A 26,767-nucleotide genomic window follows, 5' to 3' on the forward strand; every position below is an offset into this window, starting at 1 on the left:
TAGCTAGCTGCCGTGCTAACCAGCTGTTCCTGCTAACAGGTCCAACCCGACGATGACCCACGTAACTAACATCGGTTATTCGCTGACCTAGCTAGCTACATATTCAAAAAAGAAAGCCGTTCCCTTGATCATTTAACTTAACACACATACAAAAAATTATTTGTTAAATTAAAGATGACATGGCACAGAAACTAGCTTCAAAAAGGCAAAAAAAAAAAACAAGTTAAAGAGGAGCTCCTACCCAGGCTAGCTTACGAGCTAGCTGCAGCTAGCTTTGGACTGAAAAACTGATTGAAACTATGAAACTTTCCGCTCGTCTACTACTGTTTAGCCTGTGCTTCCGCATCATGGCGTCGTCACGTGGTCATGGTCACGTGTTTGCAAAGGGTCTATTCCTTCTTTCACGAAAACAAAAGTTGAATAATACATTTCTAGAAACAATATGAGACATTTCTAAAGAACTCATTGTTTTCTAAAAAGAATGCACATTTCATTTGTAAAGAAGAACATAACATGGATTTTCTGCATTTTCTGCTTTTGGTCTGTTTCGCTGGAAACGGATATGATGCGGCGCTGTATAAACTGAAAATAGTTAGGTGAATCATTGGTAAAATAAAAAATAAACACGATACATATGATCTTTTTTCCCCCCCACCCTTAAATGTCACCTATTGCATTTAGGCATTTAATGTTTTAAGATATGCTAGACATATGATGTGTAATTTCTTTCCCCAAAATGTCTTTGTGTCAGTTGTCTGGGTCTCCATTGGCTGATGGAGTGGATGGTATCGCTATGTCTCACAGACTGACCAAGGAGGAGCTGGATGAACAGTTTGAGCAGTTCTTGAAGGAGGTAATGTAACGTTACATTCTGGTACTGTTCGTAGATTATCATGTTATTTGGGTTGCATGAATCGCACAGTATGGAAAGAGTGATTTATCTGTAAACATGCTTCATAAGCTCTTTGCAGACATGGAATAGGCCAACATTGCAGGATTCATCTGTAAGATATGCTTTTGTCCCGTTTCCATTATTTCACGATACATTGGTGTGGATTCAATTTGTATTTGGGATTTGATAGTATTGAGTATTGCAATTTTCTTCTCCTTTTTTTAACAAAAACAAAAGTTGAATAATACACTTCTAGAGACATTATATCATGAGACCTTTCTAAAAACAATTCTTTTTTAAAGAAGAATGCACATCACATGTCAGTCAGACATTTATTTCATTTGTAAAGAAGAACATAACATGGATTTTCTGCATTTTCTGCTTTCGTCTGTTTTTCTGTAAACTGATATGATGTAGTTGCCGTCAGTGGTACCATATACTGTATATAGAAACAATTTGGATGAATCATTGGTTAAATTTTAAAATTTTAAAAAAATTTTATTTTAAAAAATCGTCGCAAAAATAAATCACGTTACATACAATTTTCGATGTTTTAATATACAGTCTTATCCTGAAGGAATCTCTCTGTCTTAATCCTTATTTTCCTGTCAGTCTATTTCAGACGACTCTGATAACCACCCCGGCTCTAAACGCAGTCAGAAATCAGCCCAGAAACCGCCAGCGTCTCGGTGGCAAGATGGCGAAGACAGCGGTGGAGGAACAGCGGGAGGTAATAATGAGGAGAGGATTCTCCATGATATGAACACCCATCGTACTGGACGTGTTAGCCTTTGTTAGCCTGGAGCTTTGGAGCAGAATGAGCTGCTGCAGTTGTGTTTAGGCTCTCCAGTCCAGGGAGGAATTAAGAGAGGATTTGGGTATATGCTGTAGGATTTTACAACTGCTGGCAGAGGTCACTGGCTCACTGGGGAATATTTTAAGAGACACGGCCGAGACGATTTGCTGAAGTTCAAACCAAGCATCAGAATGGGGAAGAAAATGGGATTTAACCTTCTGAGGAGAGAAGAGGCAAGTAGGGCTGGGCGATATGGAGAAAATCAAATATCACGATATTTTTGACCAAATACCTCGATATCGATACCGCAACGATAATGTAGTGTTGACTATTGGTGCTTTCACAAAATATTTACACAATGAGATTTTTTTGATAAATAATCATCAGTAACGTGGATATAATGACTAAGTGGGTAAAGGCAATTAATAGAACAGTTACAACAGTCTGGTAAGTTATTACGATATCCAAAATCTAAGACGATATCTAGTCTCTTATCACGATATCGTTATAATATCGATATATTGCCCAGCTCTACCGGCAAGTCCAAGCGACGTTTGACAACAATCCTACTCAAAAAACGTTATTACAATATTTTATTTAAGACATTTAATTTACTATTTTATTCATATATCATGCTACTTTTGTGAACCCATGACTTATTGTAAACTCATTTCAAGCACCAAAACAATTGACCTCTCGCTGGCCCCTCCCCCAAAACGGCCATTGTCCAATCACACATCATAGCAACCGTTACTATGTGAGCAGGTCTGACAAACATTGACTCCAAGCAAGATGGTGAAGCGGTGCGCCCACGGCGTTTGTAAATCGGACACTAGATACCCCGAGAGATTGCCTGGAGGAGTTGTGTGCATTTGAGGTACAGGTCATGGGGTTTCTCAGATTTCGCTCGAGACCGGTAAGCATTAGCCTCGATAGTAGTCGTGTCTTCTTCATTGCGTATTTTTATATTTTGAATATATCCCTCCACTGCATACTGTAACCCCTTTTGCCTCGATCTGGAGGATATCGCGGAGGTATTGCTCCAAAAAAGGTCACTGACAGGCACGGGTATACCTCTTCCCGTTATGGCAATCTGTCGCGCTGGTCGTGTTTGACCATTTGTTTGTCGGACGTAGCAACAGTAACTAAGGGGGGCGGGGCTCGGCGAAAGGCTAATTGAGTGTAGGTATGTTTTCACAAGAGATTTGAGAAATATTTCCACTTTAGGGCCAAATGATATCCTTATATATTGCTCTGGAACAACTTTGGGCGTCACTAAACAAAAATCTGAGTTTGTTCGGAACATTTTGATATGAAACACGTAGGGATCAGTTATATGCAAATAGCTTAAAAAGGTTAATTTAAGAAGATATGTAAAAATGCCCTCAGACCTCAGAGGGTTAGTTGACTTTGAGTGTGGCATGGTTGTTGGTGCCAGACAGGTCGGTTCGAGTATTTGAGAAACTGCTGATCTACTGGGATGTTCACACGCAACTAGGGCTGCATGGAAAATATGCGATAACGTTGCTGAATATCGTGATGAGGATATTACCTTTGATAAATAAACAGATATTAAAGTGTACTCAGTTCTGCATTTCTGCTGCTTTCAGTATTCTGCTGAAATACAACAAATTGCTTGTTGAATCTAAAAGAAATGAAAATAAGTAACTTCCAACATTCTTTTATTAAACGAATTGAATATAAAAGGCAGCACTAAAAAAAGAATGACATTTTAAAGTGCAGTTTTCTTTCACAATATGTCGAACCCTTTCACCATATGTTTATTGCGCCGGTTAATATTGCGTTAACGATAAAAAAAAACTATATATTGTACAGCCCTACGCACAACCATCTCTAGGATTTACAGAGAATGGGTCGAAAAAAGAGAAAACATTTATTGAGCGGCAGTTCTCTGGGCGAAAAGGCATTGCTGATGGCCGATATCAGAGGAGAATGCCCAGACTGGGTCGAGTCGACAGTAACTAAAAACTCAACTGCATTTAGATTCGAAATAAGTCTTAGGGAAGTGTTGCCCTTTGTGAGTTATTGTATATAGTCAATATGTACTTACATCCAGTCAACAAATCTCTCTCGCTGCAACTCCAAAAATGTGCAATTCTGCAGGAAACTGGGTGTACATTTCACAGCTTTGTATTTGTCCTTCAATCCTTCTCCTGTAAGGCTGTCCCTTTCTGTTTTTTTCCTCTTTCCCTAGCAGGGACGACCAAAAGCAGATTTATCAAATCTAAAAAGTCTCAGCCTGAGAACAACAATGGTGAGAGCAAGTTGAGAAAAGTTCCCACTACGTAGATCTTAGAGTTCTTTTAAACTATGTCCACATTAAGCTAGTTGTGAAAATGTCATGGATCCCCTGTAGCCAGGTTGTTTCTGTAACCCCTATTTTCCACTGGGCGCGTATGTGCTGCGTCGCAGAAGTGTATATGTACAGTGGGGCAAAAAAGTATTTAGTCAGCCACCAATTGTGCAAGTTCTCCCACTTAAAAAGATGAGAGAGGCCTGTAATTTTCATCATAGGTACACTTCAACTATGAGAGACAAAATGAGAAAAAAAATCCAGAAAAATCACATTGTAGGATTTTTTATGAATTTATTGGTAAATTATGGTGGAAAATAAGTATTTGGTCATTAACAAAAGTTCATCTCAATACTTTGTTATATACCCTTTGTTGACAATGACAGAGGTCAAATGTTTTCTGTAAGTCTTCACAAGGTTTTCACACACTGTTGCTGGTATTTTGGCCCATTCCTCCATGCAGATCTCCTCTAGAGCAGTGATGTTTTGGGGCTGTCGCTGGGCAACACGGACTTTCAACTCCCTCCAAAGATTTTCTATGAGGTTGAGATCTGGAGACTGGCTAGGCCACTCCAGGACCTTGAAATGCTTCTTATGAAGCCACTCCTTCATTGCCCGGGTGGTGTGTTTGGGATCATTGTCATGCTGAAAGACCCAGCCACGTTTCATCTTCAATGCCCTTGCTGATGGAAGGAGGTTTTCACTCAAAATCTCACGATACATGGCCCCATTCATTCTTTCCTTTACACGGATCAGTCGTCCTGGTCCCTTTGCAGAAAAACAGCCCCAAAGTATGATGTTTCCACCCCCATGCTTCACAGTAGGTATGGTGTTCTTGGGATGCAACTCAGCATTCTTTCTCCTCCAAACACGACAAGTTGAGTTTTTACCAAAAAGTTCTATTTTGGTTTCATCTGACCATATGACATTCTCCCAGTCCTCTTCTGGATCATCCAAATGCTCTGTAGCAAACCTCAGACGGGCCTGGACATGTACTGGCTTAAGCAGGGGGACACGTCTGGCACTGCAGGATTTAAGTCCCTGGCGGCGTAGTGTGTTACTGATGGTAGCCTTTGTTACTTTGGTCCCAGCTCTCTGTAGGTCATTCACTAGGTCCCCCCGTGTGGTTCTGGGTTTTTTGCTCACCGTTCTTGTGATCATTTTGACCCCACGGGGTGAGATCTTGCATGGAGCCCCGGATCGAGGGAGATTATCAGTGGTCTTGTATGTCTTCCATTTTCTTATAATTGCTCCCACAGTTGATTTCTTCACACCAAGCTGCTTATCTATTGCAGATTCAGTCTTCCCAGCCTGGTGCAGTTCTACAATTTTGTTTCTGGTGTCCTTTGACAGCTCTTTGGTCTTGGCCATAGTGGAGTGTGACTGTTTGAGGTTGTGGACAGGTGTCTTTTATACAAATTCAGGTGCCATTCATACAGGTAACGAGTGGAGGACAGAGGAGCCTCTTAAAGAAGAAGTTACAGGTCTGTGAGAGCCAGAAATCTTGCTTGTTTGTAGGTGACCAAATACTTATTTTACCGAGGAATTTACCAATAAATTCATTAAAAATCCTACAATGTGATTTTCTGGATTTTTTTTCTCATTTTGTCTCTCATAGTTGAAGTGTACCTATGATGAAAATTACAGGCCTCTCTCATCTTTTTAAGTGGGAGAACTTGCACAATTGGTGGCTGACTAAATACTTTTTTGCCCCACTGTGTGTGTGTGTATATATATATATATATATATATATATATATATATATATATATAATTGCATTTATGTCCTAGTTAACTCGCAATTAATCACACATTTGTATCTATTCTAAATGTCCCTAGATTTCTTTTTGTCCAATTATTTTTTCTCATTTTAATGCTCTTATCAACATGGAAAAGTGGATCGGCTTGCTTTGTGCTTTTGTCGCCTGGCTTTAAATAGGGGGCGGAGAATTGGCATCAGCTGTGTGCTTGGCCATCAAGTGGTATTTCAGACTGGACGTGCTGTGATGATAGCTCAGTTCACAACGACAAAACACACAGATCACTTTGGTCTTGTCAATAGAACCATTTGGCAACTTTTTAAAAGTAAACTTTCCATTCAGAACCTTACTGGCATCCATTTCGGCGTCTCGCGCTCGCCATCCACTCAAAACGTAACGTTAGCCTACTACTGCGGCGTGCCTGTTGTTTTGTTCCCGGTCTAGCTAGATCCGGTGTGGTGTTGTAGTTTTTCTAACGTTACTAGTTGTTGCAACAGCATGTGAAAAAAAAACTACAAAGTTTGCTAGGCCAAAAAGAACGTTAATCTTGCGATAAATAAATTGACGCCGTTAAAATATGGATGTATTTGTACTTCTAATTTTTACCTTCTAAATAAAAAGAAGCATCAGCATTTTTAACTCATGATGTGTAACCGGTTCCTGTTATTCAATGTCTATGATAGCTGCATCAAATAGTTTTTACACGGGCAACAAGTGAGCTGGGAACAGTAACCTCTTGCTGTTTAAAGTGAAACTGACACTGAGACGGATTGTTTCTTTGTGACACTGCTAAATAATGACTCTTTTTAAAGGTCGACAACACTCCAAGGGAAGCAAAATTGATTGAAGAAAATTGTAAATAGAGCTGTTCCGTTACCATGTTTTGCTTCCCGATACCGATTCCGATACCTGAGTTGCGTACCGGCCGATACTGAGTACCGATCCAATACCAATGTGTCATATACAGTATTTTATTATGTTTTAACAACTGTATACTACTATCCCTGTATGGATGTGATATGATTCCTTTCTTGTACGGCCTGGCTCAGGTTAAACTCTTTGTATAACATGAACAAACACAGAACGTCAAAGAACTTTCTTTTATTATCCAGTTTGACAGTCATTCATAACGGAAAAAGAACATAAATGAACTACTTTTGAAGTAGTTCATCAAGTTTTCTTCAGGGCTAAATTACGTGGTATCAGTGCAAAAACTCCAGTACTTTCCGGTACCAGCATTTTAGACGGTATCGGAGGCTTTTACCAGTATCGGAAAACATCTGTAACGAACAATTGTTATTAATGATGGCCAGTGTGTGAAGATGAATGAAAACCAAAGCTTTTTGTAGTTTAGATGTCACATTCAAATAGCTATTTCCAAATTTAATTCGACAGTGCACCAATTATTATTTACCCAATTTTTCTTCTCGCCGTCTGAAGTTGTCAGTGCGGAGCCCCTTTATAAGCCAGTCCCCAAACCACGCTGCAAAGCTCCTGATAAACCGGTTCAGTTGGACACGACCCACAAAGACGCTGTTTCGGAGGTTTCCCAAACCGCGGAAAGACACAGAACTCCGTCTGATGACAGTCTGAGCAGTCCCGCTCAGGAAAGCCTCCGGTGTGTGTCCGGAGAGCGGAGCCCTGATGAGACCTACTCTGATGATACTCTACCTGCCAGCACTGAGAGTCATTCCCAGGGAAACAGTGACGATGGTAACTTCAACTCCAAGCCCTCAAACCCTGTTGGTAGTATGGCATTAGTCCCTCAGCAGTAGAGTGATAGACATCACTAGCAGTACTCGTTCCCTCACGTTTGTTTGTTGTCTTTATTTTGTATGTTGTGTTATTGTTGTATCGTTGTTGTAAGTTCTAGTTTTTTTCTGCCTGCCACATAGACCAGAAGACTAATTCAGGGTTTCCGCAGGGTCTTTAGTAGCCTGACAAGCCAGACCCACATCAAGATGTTGGGTCTGGTAACTCCCCATTGGAAGGGCTCAATCCGAGGGGCGGGATAAACGGTTGTCTTTCAAATTCCCTTGCAAGCAATAGGATAGTGCTACAACCAACCAGAGCAACGCTAGTTGATAGATTAAACTTTTGCCGTATCCGGTCGGCAAAACTCAGAACATATCTTCCTTTTTTAAGAATGACTTCAGTGCCGTTCTTTGTTCTTTTCTCAAAGAAAAGCTTAACTCCAAGTCTTCCAGAGTCGTGGCCAAAGCCGATTGCAAAGAGCGCTGTTCGCCAGCAGCAGCAGCCATCTTCTTTGTTTTCAAGTAGCAGGGAATTCACACGGAACCGTCGCAACTCTGCCGTCATTATGTTAAGCCCGCCCACCGACTCTATACACAATGTGATTGGCCTGACTAGAGTTTGGTTTTTCCAGCTCACAAGCCAACGGAGAGTTGCTAGACTGACCCTGGCTCCAAATTACATTTACTGCCGCTAGGGTCTGTCTAGATTTTCAGGCTAGGTCTTTAACCCTCTGAGGACGGAAGGCGCACCGGCGAGTCCAAGCGATGTTTGACGACATTTGTATTCAGAAATTTCATTTTAGACATTTATTTACTATTTTATATAGTATACTATATATTACGCTACTTTTGTGAACCCGAGACTTTTGTAAATTCATTTCAAGCACCAAAACAATGGAGTGTAGGTTTGTTTTCACAAGAGATTTGAGAAATTTCAAAAAGCGAAGATCAACTTTTCAGCTTTAGGGACAAATTATTAATTAACAATTTTGGCCGTCACTTTACAGAAAGCTGAGTTTGTTCTGAACATTTTAATATGAAACACATGGGGATCAGTTTAATATGCAAAAACTCTCAAAAGGTGAATTAAAAAATAAATGTAAAAATGCCCGTAGATGTCAGAGGGCTAAAAAGTCTAAAAGTTCCAAATTTTAAATTTTAGGCCTTAAATTAGTAGTAGTATTGTGTTCTAGGTCTTAAATAATTTGAAAAAAGGTCTTAATTTTCCTACGTCCATGTAACGCTGCCTCTAATGCTCATTGAAATGTTTTTTTTCCTTGGTGTGAAATTGTGTGGTGTTGTAGTTCTTTCTTTCGCTTGTCCAAATATAATTTGCTGTATATGTACAGTTTATTATTAATCTGTGTCGCTTTTATTCATTTTGAATACATTTATTTACTTTGCAAGTACGTTTGAGACTCTGCATTTCGTTGTACAATTTCATTCATAAAGGTCTTAAAAAGTCTCAAATTAGACTTGGTAAAACCTGCAGAAACCCTGCTAATAGTCTTGTATGTTTGCTTACAGATGTATTAGATATATCTATTACATAGGAGATACTTGGGTCTGTCGTTTTTATCCACTGCCTGATGGAGAGTTTTCTTTAATCAGGCTTGCATGAAAACATTCAGATAAACTGGTAATTCCATTTAATTTCCTTTTTTAAACTAAACTTGTCTGATTTTCCTTCAGAATTTGGTTGTTAATGGGATGGCAGCTATGTAATCTAAACCTTCAACAGGTAGCATTGTATATTTGTGGGTGAATCATTAGCACTTTCATTAGCTTTCATTTTAAATCTGTAGAACAGGTATACAAGTTCACTTATTCAAAAACACAGTGGAAGACTGCATGTATAGCAAACAGACAGTGGGTGGCAGTATTGAGCCTAGAATAGCAGTTCACTATGTGTCCTGTAAGAGTTTAATTTCTTATTCATCCTAACATAAATATAGACACATTGTGACATTATCACCATTTAGGCTTTTTTTTATGAATGAAGAGTCTCAAGCCAGAAAGGTGGAGACAAGTCAAGTAAGTTATGCCTTTACTGACACATGTGAAGAAGTGAATACAGAAAGGAGAGGAAAGAGATTCATTCTGGCCCTAACCCTGAGAAATGTCCTAATTATTCACACACTGTGTTGGGTTATATAGACCTTTGTCAGGAATCAAGGCTTGACTCAAACCGACTCATCCAGGTTCTGTCAACCAATAATCACAAGTAGTACCCACCAGTGTTTCCGCTAGAAAGAAATTGGTGCCGATCATGTGTCCTGTAAGGATTCATTTTACCGGTCAAATGTGAAAAGTTCCGGTCAAATATTTTGTAGCTGGTGCCGACCATCTATGGTGCCGACTCGTCCTCGCTGGCAATTTCCTGGCTTAATTTACGTTAGACCGGCTGCTGCTTGGTTTCATAAAGTAATTCACAATATTTCCCTCCGAAAATTATAATTGTCTCCGGTCATTATATATTATTTCCCTCCGCACAATTTGAATTGTGTTAAACATAGGCTACAATGATTTTCATATCTTTCGTGATTCATTTAACAAATGACCATAGACTGTAGCGTATCTGATAAAGGAAAGAAACTATATGTCACACTCTGTATTTGATGCAGTAGTCTGTCGTAAGTATACAAACTACAAAACGGTGACAAGCAAGCGGGAACGTCCAAGGCAATTTCCTGGCTTAATTTACGTTAGACCGGCCGCCGCTGTGTTTCATGAAGTAATTCACAATATTTCCCTGTTTCCCTGTCCACTGTAGCCTATGTTTAACACAATTCAAATTGTGCAGAGGGAAATATTTCCACTGGTCATTATGACTGAAGAGAATTACATTAAAAAAAAAAAAAAAAAAAATATCCGGTCAATGACCGGTAATTACCAGACAACGAAAAAACTCCGGTATCCAACTGCAGCTGGTATTTATTGAAATGGTGATTCCCAAACTTCTTCATGTCAAGGTACCCTACACAGACTCAAATTAGACCGCGGGCCCCCATCTGATAGGATTTTGGCTTTTAGATGTTTAATTACAGAAAGTGTATGAAACCCATGAGTAAATAGTCAGACTTTCTGTCATTGTGTTACTTATAGATGGAATTATAGTGAACATAAATGATTCCCTTTTTAGCTTGGGACCCCTCCCCTGGAACAACCTCAAGGGCCCCTGGGAGTTCGGGGCCACAGTTTAAAAAAACATTGCATTGATAGACCAGTTACTTATTCTATATACATTGAAACACAAAAAGTGTATAAATCCCTCTGACGATAAGGACTCTTGTTTATTCTTCGCATAGACACAAACATGAGCACACCTGTAAAATGGAACATTCCAATACAGCCTCTATGAAATACATGCTGCCTTTTTGAGGTAATGATGATGTGAATATTTAGTTGTGATTGTGTCAGGTGTTGAATCCGCTGCACGGTGATCTTTGTCATGTATTTGTCCTCACGTAAAGAGTGTAGTACTAGTAGTGTGAATACGAAAAATGTAAGCTTAATAAATAGATGATCTATTTGCAGTTATTATTCATAATCTCAGATTGTGCAACTGATGTGGCGTGACCTGCATTCATTAAAACGAGGTTCCCTTGTGCTTTTCTCTGCCATTTCTTTTTCTCCAGGACTGCTGGGATCTGGGAAGACTTTCAGGAAGTCTTTGAGGAAGTCTATTCGAGAGGAGGATGAAGATCTAGGAGACGCTGGTTTGAAGGAAGATGGGCTGGAAGCGGCTGTTTTCAGCAGAGACAGTGTTGAGCTACAGGGTGAGTCTAGGACAAAAGAGAATGAACAGGATAAGACTTACGGGGACAGAATACTTTTATTAAAAGCATACAGTTGCTAGTCATTTCTTGGAATACATTTAGTCTCACATTGCCAGACCTTCCTCGACAGCGCTGCGGAGGAGGGTCTGACTAGTCCACACAGCATTCTAGGATAGGAGAAAAACGTGCTCTGGTTTCTTTAAACCAGTCACAGTCGTCATGGGCGGCGCTAGGCGCCGGACGGACCAACGGTGCCTCTGCAAAGTAGCCTCGGGAAGGAACTAGAATTGAGTTTTCTGTTGCACGACTAAAACAACTTTTGAAGGTACACACGTTCCACCAAAACAAGTTCCTTCCCGAGGCTATTTTGTAGAGGCACCGTGGCTCCGCTCGGCACTTAGCGCCGCCAAAGACGATTGTGATTGGTTTAAAGCTATAGTGCATAGTTTCTGTCGCTCACATGAGGAATTCTAAGTAATGACAACGACACTGTCGGCACATCAACACCACGTCACCTTTGTGTACTTTTGATAGCTGCAAAAAGATAAATAAAAGATGGAAGTTATTGTTGCATAAACCCCAGTAATGTCACGTCAGGCAGTATAAACTACATTTAGTTACCTCCGACAAGGACACACACACAAAAGTCTGCCATTGACGTGGTTTTCGGTGCTGCTTGTTTATCTCTTTGTTTTTGTAAGCAGAATAACGGGGGAAATTTACTGGGCCAACTTTTATGGAACTTTGTGGAGGAATGTAGCATGAGCAAAGGAAGCATTTTGAGTTATTTTACTAGCTTGTCAGAGAGACACAGCAGTTACCTGGGTTGCTAACGTTAGCTCTAGCCCCGGAAAGTCAACGGCCCTATTCATAATAAATAACACGGAAAAATACCCCTGTTCCAAGACAATAGCACATTATTTAGCTAGGTCGAGTAAGTCAAATAGAAATAAAAAACATTACTAACCTATTCAAGAGCACTAAGGCGACATCCGTGTCTGAACTCAGTCCTTTTTCTTTTTTCAGATTCTTTTTTTCACATTTTAATGAAAAACAAACAATTCTTTTAAATAAACAGGAATAAATATAAGGTGGGGATTTTAAAATAAAGGTACATCTTAAAGATGATATGTATCGCTATTTTCACTTTGCATTAAAGGTGCAGTAGGTAAGCCTTATAAAACTAACTTTCTGTCATATTTGCTGAAACTGACCCTATGTTCCAGTAGAACTACATGAAGCAGGTCATTTAAAAAAAATCCAGCTCATCTGGCACCACCTACAGCCTGTAGTGTTCCCTGTTCAGATGCTCCAATCATGGCCAGGGGGGGCGGGTGTCTAACTGCGTGTCAATCACTGCTCTTGCACACGCATTCATTCTCCCTTGTGGGGGGAGGGGCTTAGGAGACCGTTTTGGGCTTTAGCAGAAAGGGGGGGAGGGACTGAGAAGTTGTCGATGTTCAAATTCTTTGGCTATGTCCTGGATCTTCACAATCCTACCTACAGCACCTTTAATGATATTGGATTGTTGATGATTGAATCAATTTATTCATTCAGATGGATTTATTGTTACCCCACTATGTGTTACCCATGAGGGTTTGTTCATGTAGGACCTCTTGTGTTTATGGGCAAGAGCTACATGTCTTGTATGTTGCTACACAGAAATAGTTACAGCTTGGCTGCAACTTGCCTATGTGAAGGCTTCTGCATGCTTCATGTCAACTAGTTTGTGCCTCGTGTTCAACACGACATGGGACAGGGAAGTTGTTTAAACTCTTTTCCATGATTTCCAAGAAAAAGCTAAAACGAATATGAATCACTTGGAATGGTTCTTTACCTGTCCAGTTGCTTTGGAACATGGGTAGGGCTGAACTTTGGATGGTTTTTGAATCGGAATCGCGATTTGAAAGAATGCGATTAGCTAATTGTGAAGACCGCGATTAATCAAATGTGCAATATTTAGTTAAAGCTATAGTGCGGAGTTTCTGTGGCCCCCCATGAGGAATTCTAAGTAATGACAACAACACTGTCGGCGCATCCACATGATACAGCCTTCCGTGATCGCACACCACCCCCCCACCCCTCCTCCACACAGTTGCTAGTAGCCAAGGAGGAATTATCTTCACTTGAGTTTTTGCGCGCGAAAGTCACCGGACGCCACAATCTTCTGAACATAGTCATACTGAGAAATAGAGAGAGTTGTGTAGAGCTGATAGTCTTAATTAACTTTGTAGCAACTCATAAGGCAATGCTTGAACGTAACGGATGTTCAATAATATCAATATTATTTTTTATTAGTTTATTCAACATGATGGTAGAAGATGCAGTATGTAGATGCTGCTGTTGAACTGAGACATATCAGAAATTTCAGTTTACAGCAAAGTACTGATGTTTTTTTTATTGGAATTGTTTTTTATTATAATTTTAGCTTTTGTGATAAATGTTGTGTGTTTGACTGTTCAATGTTCCATGCTTATTAAAAGAGAAACACGTGTTGTCTGGCAATTCATATTCTTTGTTTTCGAGAGAGAGCGGGAATGACATGCAGCAAAGGGCTGCAGGTCAGAGTCGAACCCTGGCCCGCTGCGTCGAGGACTAAACCTCTAAATATTGGCGCCCGCTCTACCAACTGGGCTATCCGGGCGCCCACGGAGCAGTTTTGATGGTGGCTCATGTTATAATGCTCCATGACATGTTTTATCTGTTACACAGTCAATATTGGACTTTAGCTATACTTTAGAAAATAAAAACTAATCGCAAATCGAATCGCAATATCTGGCAGAAAAATGGCAATTAGGTTTTTTCCCCCAAATCGTTCAGCCCTAAGCATGAGTATACACATTTTTGATTGCATGTTGTGGGAAGTTATAAAAACGTTCTGATGTGTTACACCATCGTAAAGCAGCTTTTATTGTGTTATCAGGTATTCCAAATAGCAAGTCATTTTAAGAATACAGCAGCCGTTAGCATTTCAGTCCTATCTGGTGTTCCACATCCAGTCGGAACAAGCGATAAACCGAATACGGGACGTTGCACCTTAGAATTTCACCTTACAAAACTCCTTTATCATCACACACCTTTTCTTGTTTTTAAGTATCACAGTTGTGCTTTCCGCGTGTGCTCTCTTTATGTATGTGTGTGTGCAGACTCAGCGAGGGTACTGGCTGTGAACGCGACCAGTATTGGCTTGGACACGATAGAGGAAGAAGAGGAGAAAGCCAGGTTCTTTGCCCAGCTAGAGGCGGGGGCTTTATCAACTATAGATTACTCCAAGCTGAACAGAGAGCTGGACTCAACTACTTCTACCATGGGTACTAACCTCAGGTAAACACACATGCTGTAGTATTACACCCACAAAAAAGTTAAGGCAAAAGTAGTCTGAACAAATCAGTCATGAAGGTGTCCCACCATACTCTTGCTCCTTTTTAGAGACAAACAAACACAGTGGAAAATGTTTTGTAAATGTAAATGGACTGAATTTATATAGCGCTTTTCTAGTTTTAACCAGTGGTGGAATGTAACGAAGTACATTGACTCCAGTACTGTACTTAAGTACAAATGTTGTACTTGAGATTTTTCTTTTCATGCCACTTTCTACTTCTACTCCGCTACATTTCAGAGAGAAATATTGTACTTTTTACTCCACTACATTAATCTGACAGCTTTAGTTACTTTACAAATTAGAAACACATGTAGTTTATCAAATCTGATGTTTTATTGTAAATGAAACTACCCACCAATATAACAGCCTTACAAGTCCAGCTGAAATGATTAGACCATTAAACAAACAACTGTTTGGATCCGCGAGTGTAAAAATAGGACAGGTCTTCTATTTATATTTTTTACATGAGGTGTGTGGGTCCCTTTTACACAGAAATGGATCATGATGTGTGTATATTTCTTTTAATTTAAACTACCGATATACAGGAAACAACTTAATGACTGTGAATGAGCGTATTGGCAGTTTCATTTTGAGAGTTTCTGTTTTTATTTCTTGTTTCCCTCACCTGCGTCCTCTGGCAACAGCTGACAGTAGGTTGACGTTTCACAGCGCTGGGCCGGCTCCAAAAAAATGAAGAAACAACAACAATCCCAAAGCAAAAGCTCTCCGTCTCGCCTGTGACTCACACAATCCTACGCCATATGTGCGCAGCAGGTGTAGCCGGTTAAAAGATGCATTCCGCGGCACACACGCTCCGCTAACGGTCCACATACGTCGCAAGTTCAATTTAGCCAAAGTCGCGCAACGTTGCCCCTATTTTCAACTGTTACTTACTATTGCTAAATAAATAGGTTTGTGATGTGTAAATCAATGTTTTAAAAAAAAAAAATGATGTGCACTTAAGCGCAATTGTGCTAGTGGTGGTCTTTGGACACCCTCATAAATAGTTGTGTGATGTGTAGGTCCCCAGCTACGGCTGAAGATCAAGGTTGTGACTGTAATGTAACACGGATGAATATTCTCTCTCCAGGAAAGCTGAGGAAGCCGTGGAGCAGAGTGATGATGATCAAAGGGAGGCCAGAGTCACAGAGGCCGTCGCAGAGTCTCCAGGTAGAGTAATGAACTTTTGGCAAACCTCTGTTTCTCTGTTTTCTTTAACTCTCTGTTTCTGTGTCTCAATCAGGTCTTTTTCTCTCTCAGCCTTTACAGGTTCCCCACATTACAGTGAGGATTTTGAGGAAGAGGAGAATGAAAAAGAGCCGCTGAAAGAGGTTTGTACTTGTAGTTGGAATCTATAATGGTTATACTCAGAAAGTGTTCTTTGATAAGTTAGGGCCTGGATGCATCTGTTAATCTGCAACTAGAAATACCAAGTTTAAACAGAATGAATAGACATGCAAAAATAAACCTGCTGTGTAGTATTCATATGTTGGTTTAGAATTTAAATGTCAATGTTCCAATTAAAGCTTCGAAATAGTCGGTACAGCCCTACTGGATGGTTTTGTGATGACATTACTGAGACTTCATGCTGTAAGAGAGAAGACACACCAGCCCGATAATCGGGCGAGGTCCGTGACTCGAGTCTGTTCGGTGTGTTCCGTGCCGTCGGCCGTCCGAGGAGCCGTCGGCCTTCATTTGGGCCGACCCGACATGTTCAGTCGGGGACAGGGCAGTCGGGACTCACCTGGAAATGGGGAGCGGATGAGCCGCTCAAAATCTGACGAAAATCTTTTAAACTGACCTTTGTCAATCTGAAATGAAGACAGATTCAGCAACTACATGGCCTATTTCTCGATTAAAATGTTTTCAGAAACACGTTTCGGTGAACTGTTTTAGTACAATATGAGATCGTATTCTGAACAAGCCGCCATGACAGTCTGGCTGTGAATTTCCGGAGAAAAAAGAGCGCGCAGAGCGTACGCTCAAGTCGGCGTCGCCTCAGTGTGTTCTGAGGCATTTTTTGGACCTCGGGACCCGACTGATCAGTCCGACTGGCTTTTCTGCCGTCGGTCGGCCGGTCTGGTTGGTGTGTCAGGGCCTTAAGATTTATCTTTGTTTATACTGAAATATCACAAACTTCAGTTTCAGTAATCCATGCTATTATCTGCTATTATCTTTTCAGAAGTCTAAAATGTCTCCAATTCTTGCCAAAGGTAAGAGAAAAAGACAGAGATATTTCACTGATGTCATGGGTTGGTGTTTGGAGGAATACAATCTTTCAGTCTAGTGACAGCCTCAGAAGCCTGAGACGGTCAAAATACTTTGAACGCGTTAACATATGCTCCACATTGAACGCATAACATATGTGGATCGTTCTTGGAGCAGATTCTGCAACACTACGTTGCCACTATAACAAATGAAACTGGCTACGCCGGCCGTGACAGCAGTGCGTACAGGTAAGTGGTGCTATGCGCCACGGAGATCCGCTCTACAAGTGTGAAAATAGGCCAGTCTTCTATTCATATTTTTTACGCAAGGTGTGTGCGGCCCTTTTACACAGAACTGGGTCGTATAGTGTCTATATTTTTTTAATTAAACTACGGATATACAGAGAATGACCTACTGACTGCTAATGAGCGAATTGTTTTGGGTTTTCTGTTATTCATTTATTTAACTAACCCATATTGCACAAACTCAGAAGTTGAAGTTTAACATCACTGTGTTGGGCGCAAAACTGAAGAAACAGCCCCCACAATCCCTAAACAAATCCTCACTGACTTGTTTTGTCTGTGACTCCCACAAGTCCACGCCGTGTGTGTGCCCTGCAGGTGTAGCCATTACAAAAGATACATTCCGAGGCACATTCTTAGATAGAGTTAGAACGAATCTGTTGGTGATCGGCATTGCAAGAGGCCTCCTTTATGCTTGACCAAACACCCTCCTAATTGAAATCAGGGTCTAGATGTGGGCAGTCACTTCTCCATATTCTGTGTAGTGGTAGGTTATCATAGTGTTGACGCCCATTTGTTCTTTGGTCTTTAATTTATGCGTGGGTCTGGTGAATGCTGTGCTTTAAATTCAAAACAAACTATTTTCACTTAAATAACGGTCCTAAATCTGAAACTTCAAGTTGGATATGTGAATTAGTTTATTTCAAATACCAACAGAACTCATCAAACAAAATAACAGTTCTCCTTTTATCTTACCTTACAGGTAAGATAAAATTACTTATCTTACAGGTTTGGCATGCTCTTGACGCTAATTGACGGCGTATATACATGGGTACGTGTAAACGAACATTTTTCTGAAAACAGACAGCTGTTGGCGATGTTATTTTTGAAAACGGAGAGGTTGAAATGTCCGTTTATGAAAATAGCCGACCACGTGTAAACGTAGCATGAATACACTTTTTGCTACCCACAGCATCACACACTGGTTGTCAATGAAATGGCTCCAACACATAGGAAGCCTCCAGAAAGAGTTGATACAGTGTGGACACCTCAACCCTGTTTTTTCCCCTGTATAGTTAACAATTTAGGAAGTGGGTGAATGTGCAAAGACACCATATGCTTTGAGAGCTGATCAGAGCTGCAAATAAAAGAAACGTAACTAACTAACTAACTAACTCAACTTTTGTCTCAGTTTCTCTCCATGACTCCCTGGATGACACAGGTGGAGAAGACAGAAGGAAGGACACAGCACTGGACAGAGGTAACACAACACACACAGGATCATGTAAGTAAGACAAGAGTGTTATCCAGTGTTATCCAGTAGCACAAAACAAAACAGCCAAAGTACCAGGCAATACAATGCAATCTTGAAGTAAAAAAAAGATCATTTTGTTACATGAATTTCATTCAAATGTATACATTCAAAACAATACATATTCCAAATGTACAGAGGTCAAGTTGTATTTAAAGTGTTGTGTCCGTGAGGGAAGTTCTTCCAAGTACTCTTGAAAGACAAGTAACCTCTCAAGAGCATAGAGTACACTGAGGAATACAAAGTAGGAGAAGAGGTTGTCATAGCAGTATGGCAGCAGGTAGCATACTATTCTACACTTTTTTATTATTTTTTTTAATATATTGCTCACACATTATTAAGATTGGCTTAACAATCCAAACCCAGTCCACAGCAGAGGGTCCTAAAACACCAAATCTGAATAATTGATCAATTATGGCCATCCTATCCTTTTGGAAGATGTAGCACACTCAGAAGATTCTAGATCAGGGGTGTCGAAATCAGTTTTACTAAGGGTCACACTGGAAAATGAGAATCACATCAAGGGCCACATATGTATACAGTATGTTTGTTTATTATATGTATAGTTTACGGACATGCTTTTATTTTATCGAAAAAGTAAAATATTTTCGGCTGTATTGTTGCATGTCTCATATAGTCTTCTCACATACAAGTTGGTCCACATAAAGCCCTAAAAAAGTCAGCAGAAAAGTTCCGTAGCTATTATAGAGTTTAGCAAAACAATGATTACATTTTTAAAAGTAGGCTATTAGGGGTGTGCAAAAAAATCGATTCACATTCGTATCGCGATTCAAGCTCTACCGATTCAAAATCGAATAGAATTCCAAAAATGTATTCATATTTAAGAAAAACTAATTGTATGTCTACTGCAATCACATGGGAAAAGTAACTACATTTACTTCCTGTGAATCGTTTTTTTAAATCGAGAATCGTTTTTTAATCGAAAATCGATTTTGAATCGAATCTTGAGCCTAAAAATCGATATCGAATTTTCTGAATTGTGCACCCCTATAGGCTACCCTACTTACAATAACCTGTTTCACAGGCCTGAATATGCAAAGTCATCGTTTCACAGTTTTGAGTTTTGCGTAGTTGCGGTTTGAAAAACATTTCCCCACTTTTCTTTTTGGTTTAGCTCACAACTAGATGGGCCAAAACTAATTGTGAACCTAAATTTATATTCAGACCGGATTAAAATTTGCGAGGGGCCGGATTTGGCCCGCAGGCCTTGAGTTTGACACGTGTTCTAGATCAATCCAATGGGTGCTGTTTCCCTTCGAGGTCATTTAAGTTTCATCTTACATTGTTTTTGCCACAGATTACGCTAATATGTGTATTCTGTGCAGGCCAGTCGTATGTGCAGAGTGGAGGCTCAGACATGGAGGCTCTTCACGAGGCCTACAGACAGATCCATGTTGTGGAAGATTCAGATGAACATAATTCCCGTTATTCATCTCTGGAAGGGAGGGGGGTGGTAAACGGACCTGTGTCTCCATCCTCCCCTCCTCAACATGCCAGCCGGTCTCTTCAACCTGCTTCTACCAATGAGTCAGGTCAGACACCAGCATGTTGTAAACATTTATTTTTTTATGTCTTACTTTTTTTAACAAATTAAAGTTTTGAGTGAATTCCAGCATAAGTTGTATCACATCAGATAATGTAGTAACACAAGTATACAGTTTATGAAGTCAACCACGCCTCTTTATTATCATAAAACATTTTTTTAACTGTATCCCCCCTTCTCAATTTTGGCATGTTTAAGGTCAAGTGCCAACAACTAACAATTGACATAATGATAAAAAGATATAGTCCGTTTGTGTTTTTAGAGCTACCCACTGCAGAAGAGTTGATGAGGCTCATCCGGCCAGAGAAGGACCATATGAGGGGCTTCACCCTCCAGCCTGTCAGGTAAGAACGGCAAAATCCTACTTGGAATTATCTAAAAGGAACAAACACATCACAAAACATCAACAGACTGTTCATTGTTTGTTAATTATTTAGATTGTTCACCGGTTGGTCTTACTGTCGCATGTACATGTAATGTCTCAGACTAATATGCCTACCTGTGAACAAGAGAAACAGCTTTATGTCTCCTACCGCAAACCTGTGTATTTGTGAGTTACTCAACATGCAATTAACAAGAATATTTATCTACACACAGTCCAACATATTTATTGGATGACACCTGTTCAGTCTGAGATTCAAGATCTGATTTGTGCTTTTTTCGACTTCCAAACCTGGATTTAGTTCACAGCAGTAAAGGCCGATTGATTGCTTCTGCGTAAAATCTACGCCGTGGCTACATACGTAGGTACGTGGAGACACGGACCCTACACCGGACCCTACGCTGTCGCCTGACGTGTAGATCTCAAAAAATTTAACTACACATTGCTCGGCCGTGGCTTGGCAGCATTGCATTTCCCCTGACTCATTTCCTGGTTCTCCTTCTCCATTAACAACAGTAATCAAGGAGAGGGTTAACTTTCCCTGCTACAGATTTCCCACCGTGGTCAGAAAGATCAGGGGAGACGCTTTGTTTCTCTCACTATGACTCTCTAGAGTCCTCACTCCGAAGCTAATCGCTGTCACTCTCTCACTCGCTCTACCACACACACACACACACACACACACACACACACACACACACACACACACACACACACATATGTCGGCCCTGCTATTCTTTTAAAGAGATCGACCAACACACAAGTACAAACTTCAGGCCACTTACGTAGGCTACGGGGAAAGCTCTGTGTGGAGCCTCCACAGAACTATAAATCAGCCTTAACACAGAATGTTTTATGAAAGGTTTTAGTGTGGTTTTCTCTTTTCATTTTCTGATTACAGTGCTGTAGGACTTGACCAAGAAAAGTCATCCCGCTTCTTGGAAAGGACTTTCCCAGATGTGACTTCTCCAGAGTCACAACTGAAGCCACTAGAAAAGGCTGACCCTGTTGAAGGAGTAAAGGGAGCCATGGGATTGTCCAGCTCCCCCGACCCTCCCAACCTGACATGGAGCATCAGACAGGAAGTAGAGAGGCTAATGCAGGACCAGAACAAATCTTCTACTTACACGTCCTCTCAGGCTGGCAAAGCTAAAAAACAACAGGTGGGGAAAACTTCACATTTTTCTCCATTTCAGCAGTGTTTTAACTACAACTGAAAACACCTAGTCTCGTATTGCCAGACGTTCCTCCACAGCACTGCGGAGGAGGGTCTGGCTAGACCACACAACATTCCAGGATAGTAAAAAAATGTTCTCTGGTTTATTGGCCTTTCTTTAAACCAATCACAATCGTCTTGGGCGGTGCTAAGCACCGGACGGAACCACGGTGCCTCGGCTAAATAGCCCCGGGATGGAACTTGTTTTGGTGGAACATGTGTACGTTCAAAAGTTGTTTTAGTTGTGCAACAGAAAACTCAGATTGGACAGATAGTCTAGCTAGCTGTCTGGATTTACCCTGCATAGATCTGAGGAGCAGTTAACCATCGTCCTCATAAATCCACCAGAATTTAGAATTGCAACACAAAGAAAGCGGAAGGTGAGGGACATCCGGCGGATCATCCGGCGGATCTTCCGGCGGCACCTGAACAATCCCCTAAATGAATCGCCGTCGATATAGACTACAGAACACCTAACGCAGCGGTAAGAGGTGGGATCAGATCCAATAGAGCTAAAGCTAACCTGTACTCGTCTGTTGGTACTGAAACAAAGAGCGCTGTTTTCTCCTTACTTAAGTGTCAGGACACCCTAATCAAACATCTGAAACAGTATTGTGATCAGGGCTGTAGTCAAGTCCACCTTTGTCAAGTCCAAGACCAGGACTAGTCGAGACCGAGTCAAGACCGAGTGCAAAGAGGTTCAAGTCCAAGTCCAGAAAAAGTTCAATTCCAAGTCAAGACCGAATCCAAATGAGAGACAGTCAATACCAAGACAGAAAAAAAAGAATCCTCTTCAAGACCATTTACTTAACTGTTCATAATTTATGTGATTATGTGACAGTATATCTTTTATTAGGATGATACTTTTGCTTTATTATTTGTAATAATCAAAAAGCAAGTACAGAGTAACACACTATAGGATCAAATTAAGCCATATTATTTACTTAAAATGTAAAATGGAAATGTTCCCATTCTTGAACTTATTACTTGTCCTGAAGAACACATAGTACAGTGCTCGCTGACGTTGTGTCTGTGGCCAAAATGAAACGGATTGATGTCTGATGATTGAGGTATGCGACGCAGCCAGGCATCCAGGCGACCAATGTCAATGCCTGTTCCAGATGGATTTTGAAATAAACTAACGCCTGTTTTCTGAACAAGCGCTTCATCCATGGTTTTGTTTTGAGGAGGAAGTTACTTTAGAACAAAAGCATGTAGGACCTGATAAGCCTGGGGCTTCTAGCTATCCCTTTTCGAAACGTTTGAGTGTTATGTTGTAATTTTGTTACTTGTGGATACATTTTGTACATATTAGGGGTGGGAATCACCGGAGGCCTCATGATACTTATGCCACGATACAATATTATTGCAATTTTAAACATATTGCAATAGTCTGTGATATATATTGCAATTTATTACCTTTTTTTCCAACTTCAAATTTTTCCCAATTTCAAATCATGTCCCCAAAAGGAAATTTTGTCAACATCTGTTTTATCTAAAAAAGATAAATTTCTCTGTTTGTTCATCTCACTTTAATTTTATTGCTGCAAAATGGGATTGTCAAGCAGACAGACTGACCAACACATATATAATAATTTGATCGATACTTGGCGTCTGTGTATCCATATAGTATTGCCACGGAAAATATTGCGATACTATGCTGTATCGATTTATTTTTTTTTATTATTGATTTCCCCCCCCCCCCCACCCCTAATAGATAGATAGATAGATAGATTTTTTTTTTTTTTATATCGCTCAAAATAAAGATTTCATTCATTATTCATTCATTCATTAAGAGCATAATGTTCCATGTTTTACTATTACTACTACTATTGTGTAACCATGAGCAATTTCCCCAGGCCTCCCATGGCTCCACTATTTCTCACTCCTATACATCTTCAGTGAGGAAACCCACTGTGGCTCCCGTGCGAGGCAGGAGAGTGGAGGGGAGAACAGCAGTGACTTCCAGGTCATCAGCGCTGAGTAGAGCTGCTGCTACAGCCAGAACCCAGTCTTCTGTTTCCCGTCCTCTGCAGCATCCACGAGAAACAGCCAAATTCACGAAGAGCCAAGAAAAAGACGACAACACAGGTTATTTGTTGCACTCGCATGCAAAATATCAAATAATTAAACTGCCGATCTAAAATTTTTTAGATAAGGGTGTGTGTCTCTCTGCTGATACTGCTGTAAATTGCACCATGATACAGATGCTACAAAAGGTATATTATTTTTCTTTTCTTTTGAATATACACAAAGTTTTCTATCCTCTTCATGTTATCACTTATCTTTTTTAAACTTAAAGGGTAATTTCGTTGTTTTTTTTCTCAAGCTGGACCCTATGTTCCTATGTTTTTGTGTGGAAGTGACTGATAGGAACAACAATCTTTGAAATTGGTCCAGTATTAAGCGTGAATACTGTAACCGGCCTGCAATGTAACCCTATGGGGCAAATGTGCATCGTCAATTTTTTTTTTTTCCACTGACAGGCTCAGATTATTATTGTAAGTGTCTGACAACATTATGGAAAGGATTTCTAGCGATATAGGTCATTCATTTAAATCTCTTTAAGACCTTTCTGTTTAACCAGAAACAGCTCTGAGGTCGCTAGCACTAAACCCACCAGACTCCACTTAAAAAAACTTTTAGCGTGTATAGAGCCAACATTTTTATATATATATTGGTTGTAAAAGTGGAAAACGACCCAATACAGCTTCTCATAGATTTATTTTGTTTCTGTTGACTTTGAATGAAGTTTATTTTACGATGCTAAAATTTATTGCGTGGAGTCTGGTGGCTTTAGCGAACGCAATTTCGGATGTTTTGATGTTTAAAAAAAGGATCTTACTTTAACAGAAAGTCGACCTCCTTAGAAATCCTTTCCATAATGTTGTCAGACACTTAGAATATTAATCTGAGCCTGTCAGTGGCAAAACAAGCATTTTTGTGAAGGTAAATACAAGCTGCACAATTGCCCTATTAAGTTACATTGTAGCTTGTTTCACCGCTGCTGACTGTAGCGATCTTGCTTAATACTGGTTGAAAACAAATGGTAGTTACCCTTTAAGTTTGGGTGGTGATGGCGCAGTGGATATGACACATGCCTTTGGTGTGGGAGACCTGGGTTCAGTGTGTCACTGAGCAAGACACTTAACCCCTAGTTGCTCCAGAGGCGTGCGACCTCTGACATACAGTGAGGAAAATAAGTATTTGAACACCCTGCTATTTTGCAAGTTCTCCCACTTAGAAATCATGGAGGGGTCTGAAATTGTCATCGAGACATAATCTAAAAAAAAAAATCCAGAAATCACAATGTATGATTTTTTAACTATTTGTATGATACAGCTGCAAATAAGTATTTGAACACCTGAGAAAATCAATGTTAATATTTGGTACAGTAGCCTTTGTTCGCAATTACAGAGGTCAAACGTTTCCTGTAGTTTTTCACCAGGTTTGCACACACTGCAGGAGGGATTTTGGCCCACTCCTCCACACAGATCTTCTCTAGATCAGTCAGGTTTCTGGGCTGTCGCTGAGAAACACGGAGTTTGAGCTCCCTCCAAAGATTCTCTATTGGGTTCAGGTCTGGAGACTGGCTAGGCCACGCCAGAACCTTGATATGCTTCTTACAGAGCCACTCCTTGGTTATCCTGGCTGTGTGCTTCGGGTATTTGTCATGTTGGAAGACCCAGCCTCGACCCATCTTCAATGCTCTAACTGAGGGAAGGAGGTTGTTCCCCAAAATCTCGCAATACATGGCCCCGGTCATCCTCTCCTTAATACAGTGCAGTCGCCCTGTCACATGTGCAGAAAAACACCCCCAAAGCATGATGCTACCACCCCCATGCTTCACAGTAGGGATGGTGTTCTTGGGATGGTACTCATCATTCTTCTTCCTCCAAACACGGTTAGTGGAATTATGACCAAAAAGTTCTATTTTGGTCTCATCTGACCACATGACTTTCTCCCATGACTCCTCTGGATCATCCAAATGGTCATTGGCAAACTTAAGACGGGCCTTGACATGTGCTGGTTTAAGCAGGGGAACCTTCCGTGCCATGCATGATTTCAAACCATGACGTCTTAGTGTATTACCAACAGTAACCTTGGAAACGGTGGTCCCAGCTCTTTTCAGGTCATTGACCAGCTCCTCCCGTGTAGTTCTGGGCTGATTTCTCACCTTTCTTAGGATCATTGAGACCCCACGAGGTGAGATCTTGCATGGAGCCCCAGTCCGAGGGAGATTGACAGTCATGTTTAGCTTCTTCCATTTTCTAATGATTGCTCCAACAGTGGACCTTTTTTCACCAAGCTGCTTGGCAATTTCCCCGTAGCCCTTTCCAGCCTTGTGGAGGTGTACAATTTTGTCTCTAGTGTCTTTGGACAGCTCTTTGGTCTTGGCCATGTTAGTAGTTGGATTATTACTGATTGTATGGGGTGGACAGGTGTCTTTATGCAGCTAATGACCTCAAACAGGTGCATCTAATTTAGGATAATAAATGGAGTGGAGGTGGACATTTTAAAGGCAGACTAACAGGTCTTTGAGGGTCAGAATTCTAGCTGTATCATACAAATAAATAGTTAAAAAATCATACATTGTGATTTCTGGATTTTTTTTTTAGATTATGTCTCTCACAGTGGACATGCACCTACGATGGCAATTTCAGACCCCTCCATGATTTCTAAGTGGGAGAACTTGCAAAATAGCAGGGTGTTCAAATACTTAATTTCCTCACTGTATATAACAATTGTAAGTCGCTTTGGATAAAAGAGTAATGTAATGTAAAGTTTGCCCAATTTCTAATTCCTTGCAGGAGAATGGTTTGGAGGTGTGGAATCACTGTATCATGTTTGGAGCTGTGCGTTTGATATAAAGGTACTGAACACCTTGTATGTTTGTTTGAGTAGCAGAGACGGGTCTGAAGGCAAGCAGTGAGCTGGTTGCATCTGTTCAGTCCTTAGTGGCTGTCCTCCAACAGCAGATAGACACCAGCGGTCACCAGGATGCTACAGACACACAGGAAGTCAGAGGTCTTCAAGAAACCAGACCGAGACAACATCTTCCATACAACAATGTAGGAAAACACTTAATATCCAGCTGACTTTTTGGTGTTTCAAGTTACAAGTGGTTGACACATGTTCTAAGTACAGGGTCAGGGATGTTATCAGG

The 26,767-nt window shown here is 40.6% G+C and overlaps 1 protein-coding gene across 5 annotated transcripts in view; it reads left to right on the forward strand.

Moving 5' to 3' along the window:
- Window positions 1-706: 706 nt before the first annotated feature.
- The window catches only part of cep162 (centrosomal protein 162), a 52,368-nt gene continuing 26,307 nt past the window's right edge, over window positions 707-26,767 (forward strand). The window contains exons 1-15 of one of the 5 annotated variants that reach the window (XM_036006265.1): window positions 710-853; window positions 1,505-1,622; window positions 3,904-3,963; window positions 7,202-7,474; window positions 11,154-11,294; window positions 14,441-14,618; window positions 15,767-15,846; window positions 15,946-16,007; window positions 16,859-16,889; window positions 18,319-18,387; window positions 19,785-19,991; window positions 20,265-20,346; window positions 21,286-21,547; window positions 23,460-23,691; window positions 26,506-26,672. In XM_036006265.1, the coding sequence (XP_035862158.1) occupies window positions 737-853; window positions 1,505-1,622; window positions 3,904-3,963; window positions 7,202-7,474; window positions 11,154-11,294; window positions 14,441-14,618; window positions 15,767-15,846; window positions 15,946-16,007; window positions 16,859-16,889; window positions 18,319-18,387; window positions 19,785-19,991; window positions 20,265-20,346; window positions 21,286-21,547; window positions 23,460-23,691; window positions 26,506-26,672 (2,079 nt within the window). In that variant the 5' untranslated portion in view covers window positions 710-736. Of the gene's footprint in view, window positions 854-1,504; window positions 1,623-3,903; window positions 3,964-7,201; window positions 7,475-11,153; window positions 11,295-14,440; window positions 14,619-15,766; window positions 15,847-15,936; window positions 16,008-16,858; window positions 16,890-18,318; window positions 18,388-19,784; window positions 19,992-20,264; window positions 20,347-21,285; window positions 21,548-23,459; window positions 23,692-26,505; window positions 26,673-26,767 lie in introns of all 5 variants that reach the window. The other 4 variants (XM_036006263.1, XM_036006264.1, XM_036006266.1 and 1 more) reach the window with 4 other exon arrangements.

This window comes from Sander lucioperca, chromosome 10 (genome assembly GCF_008315115.2).
Source record: "Sander lucioperca isolate FBNREF2018 chromosome 10, SLUC_FBN_1.2, whole genome shotgun sequence".
Classification (NCBI taxonomy): Eukaryota; Metazoa; Chordata; class Actinopteri; order Perciformes; family Percidae; genus Sander; species Sander lucioperca.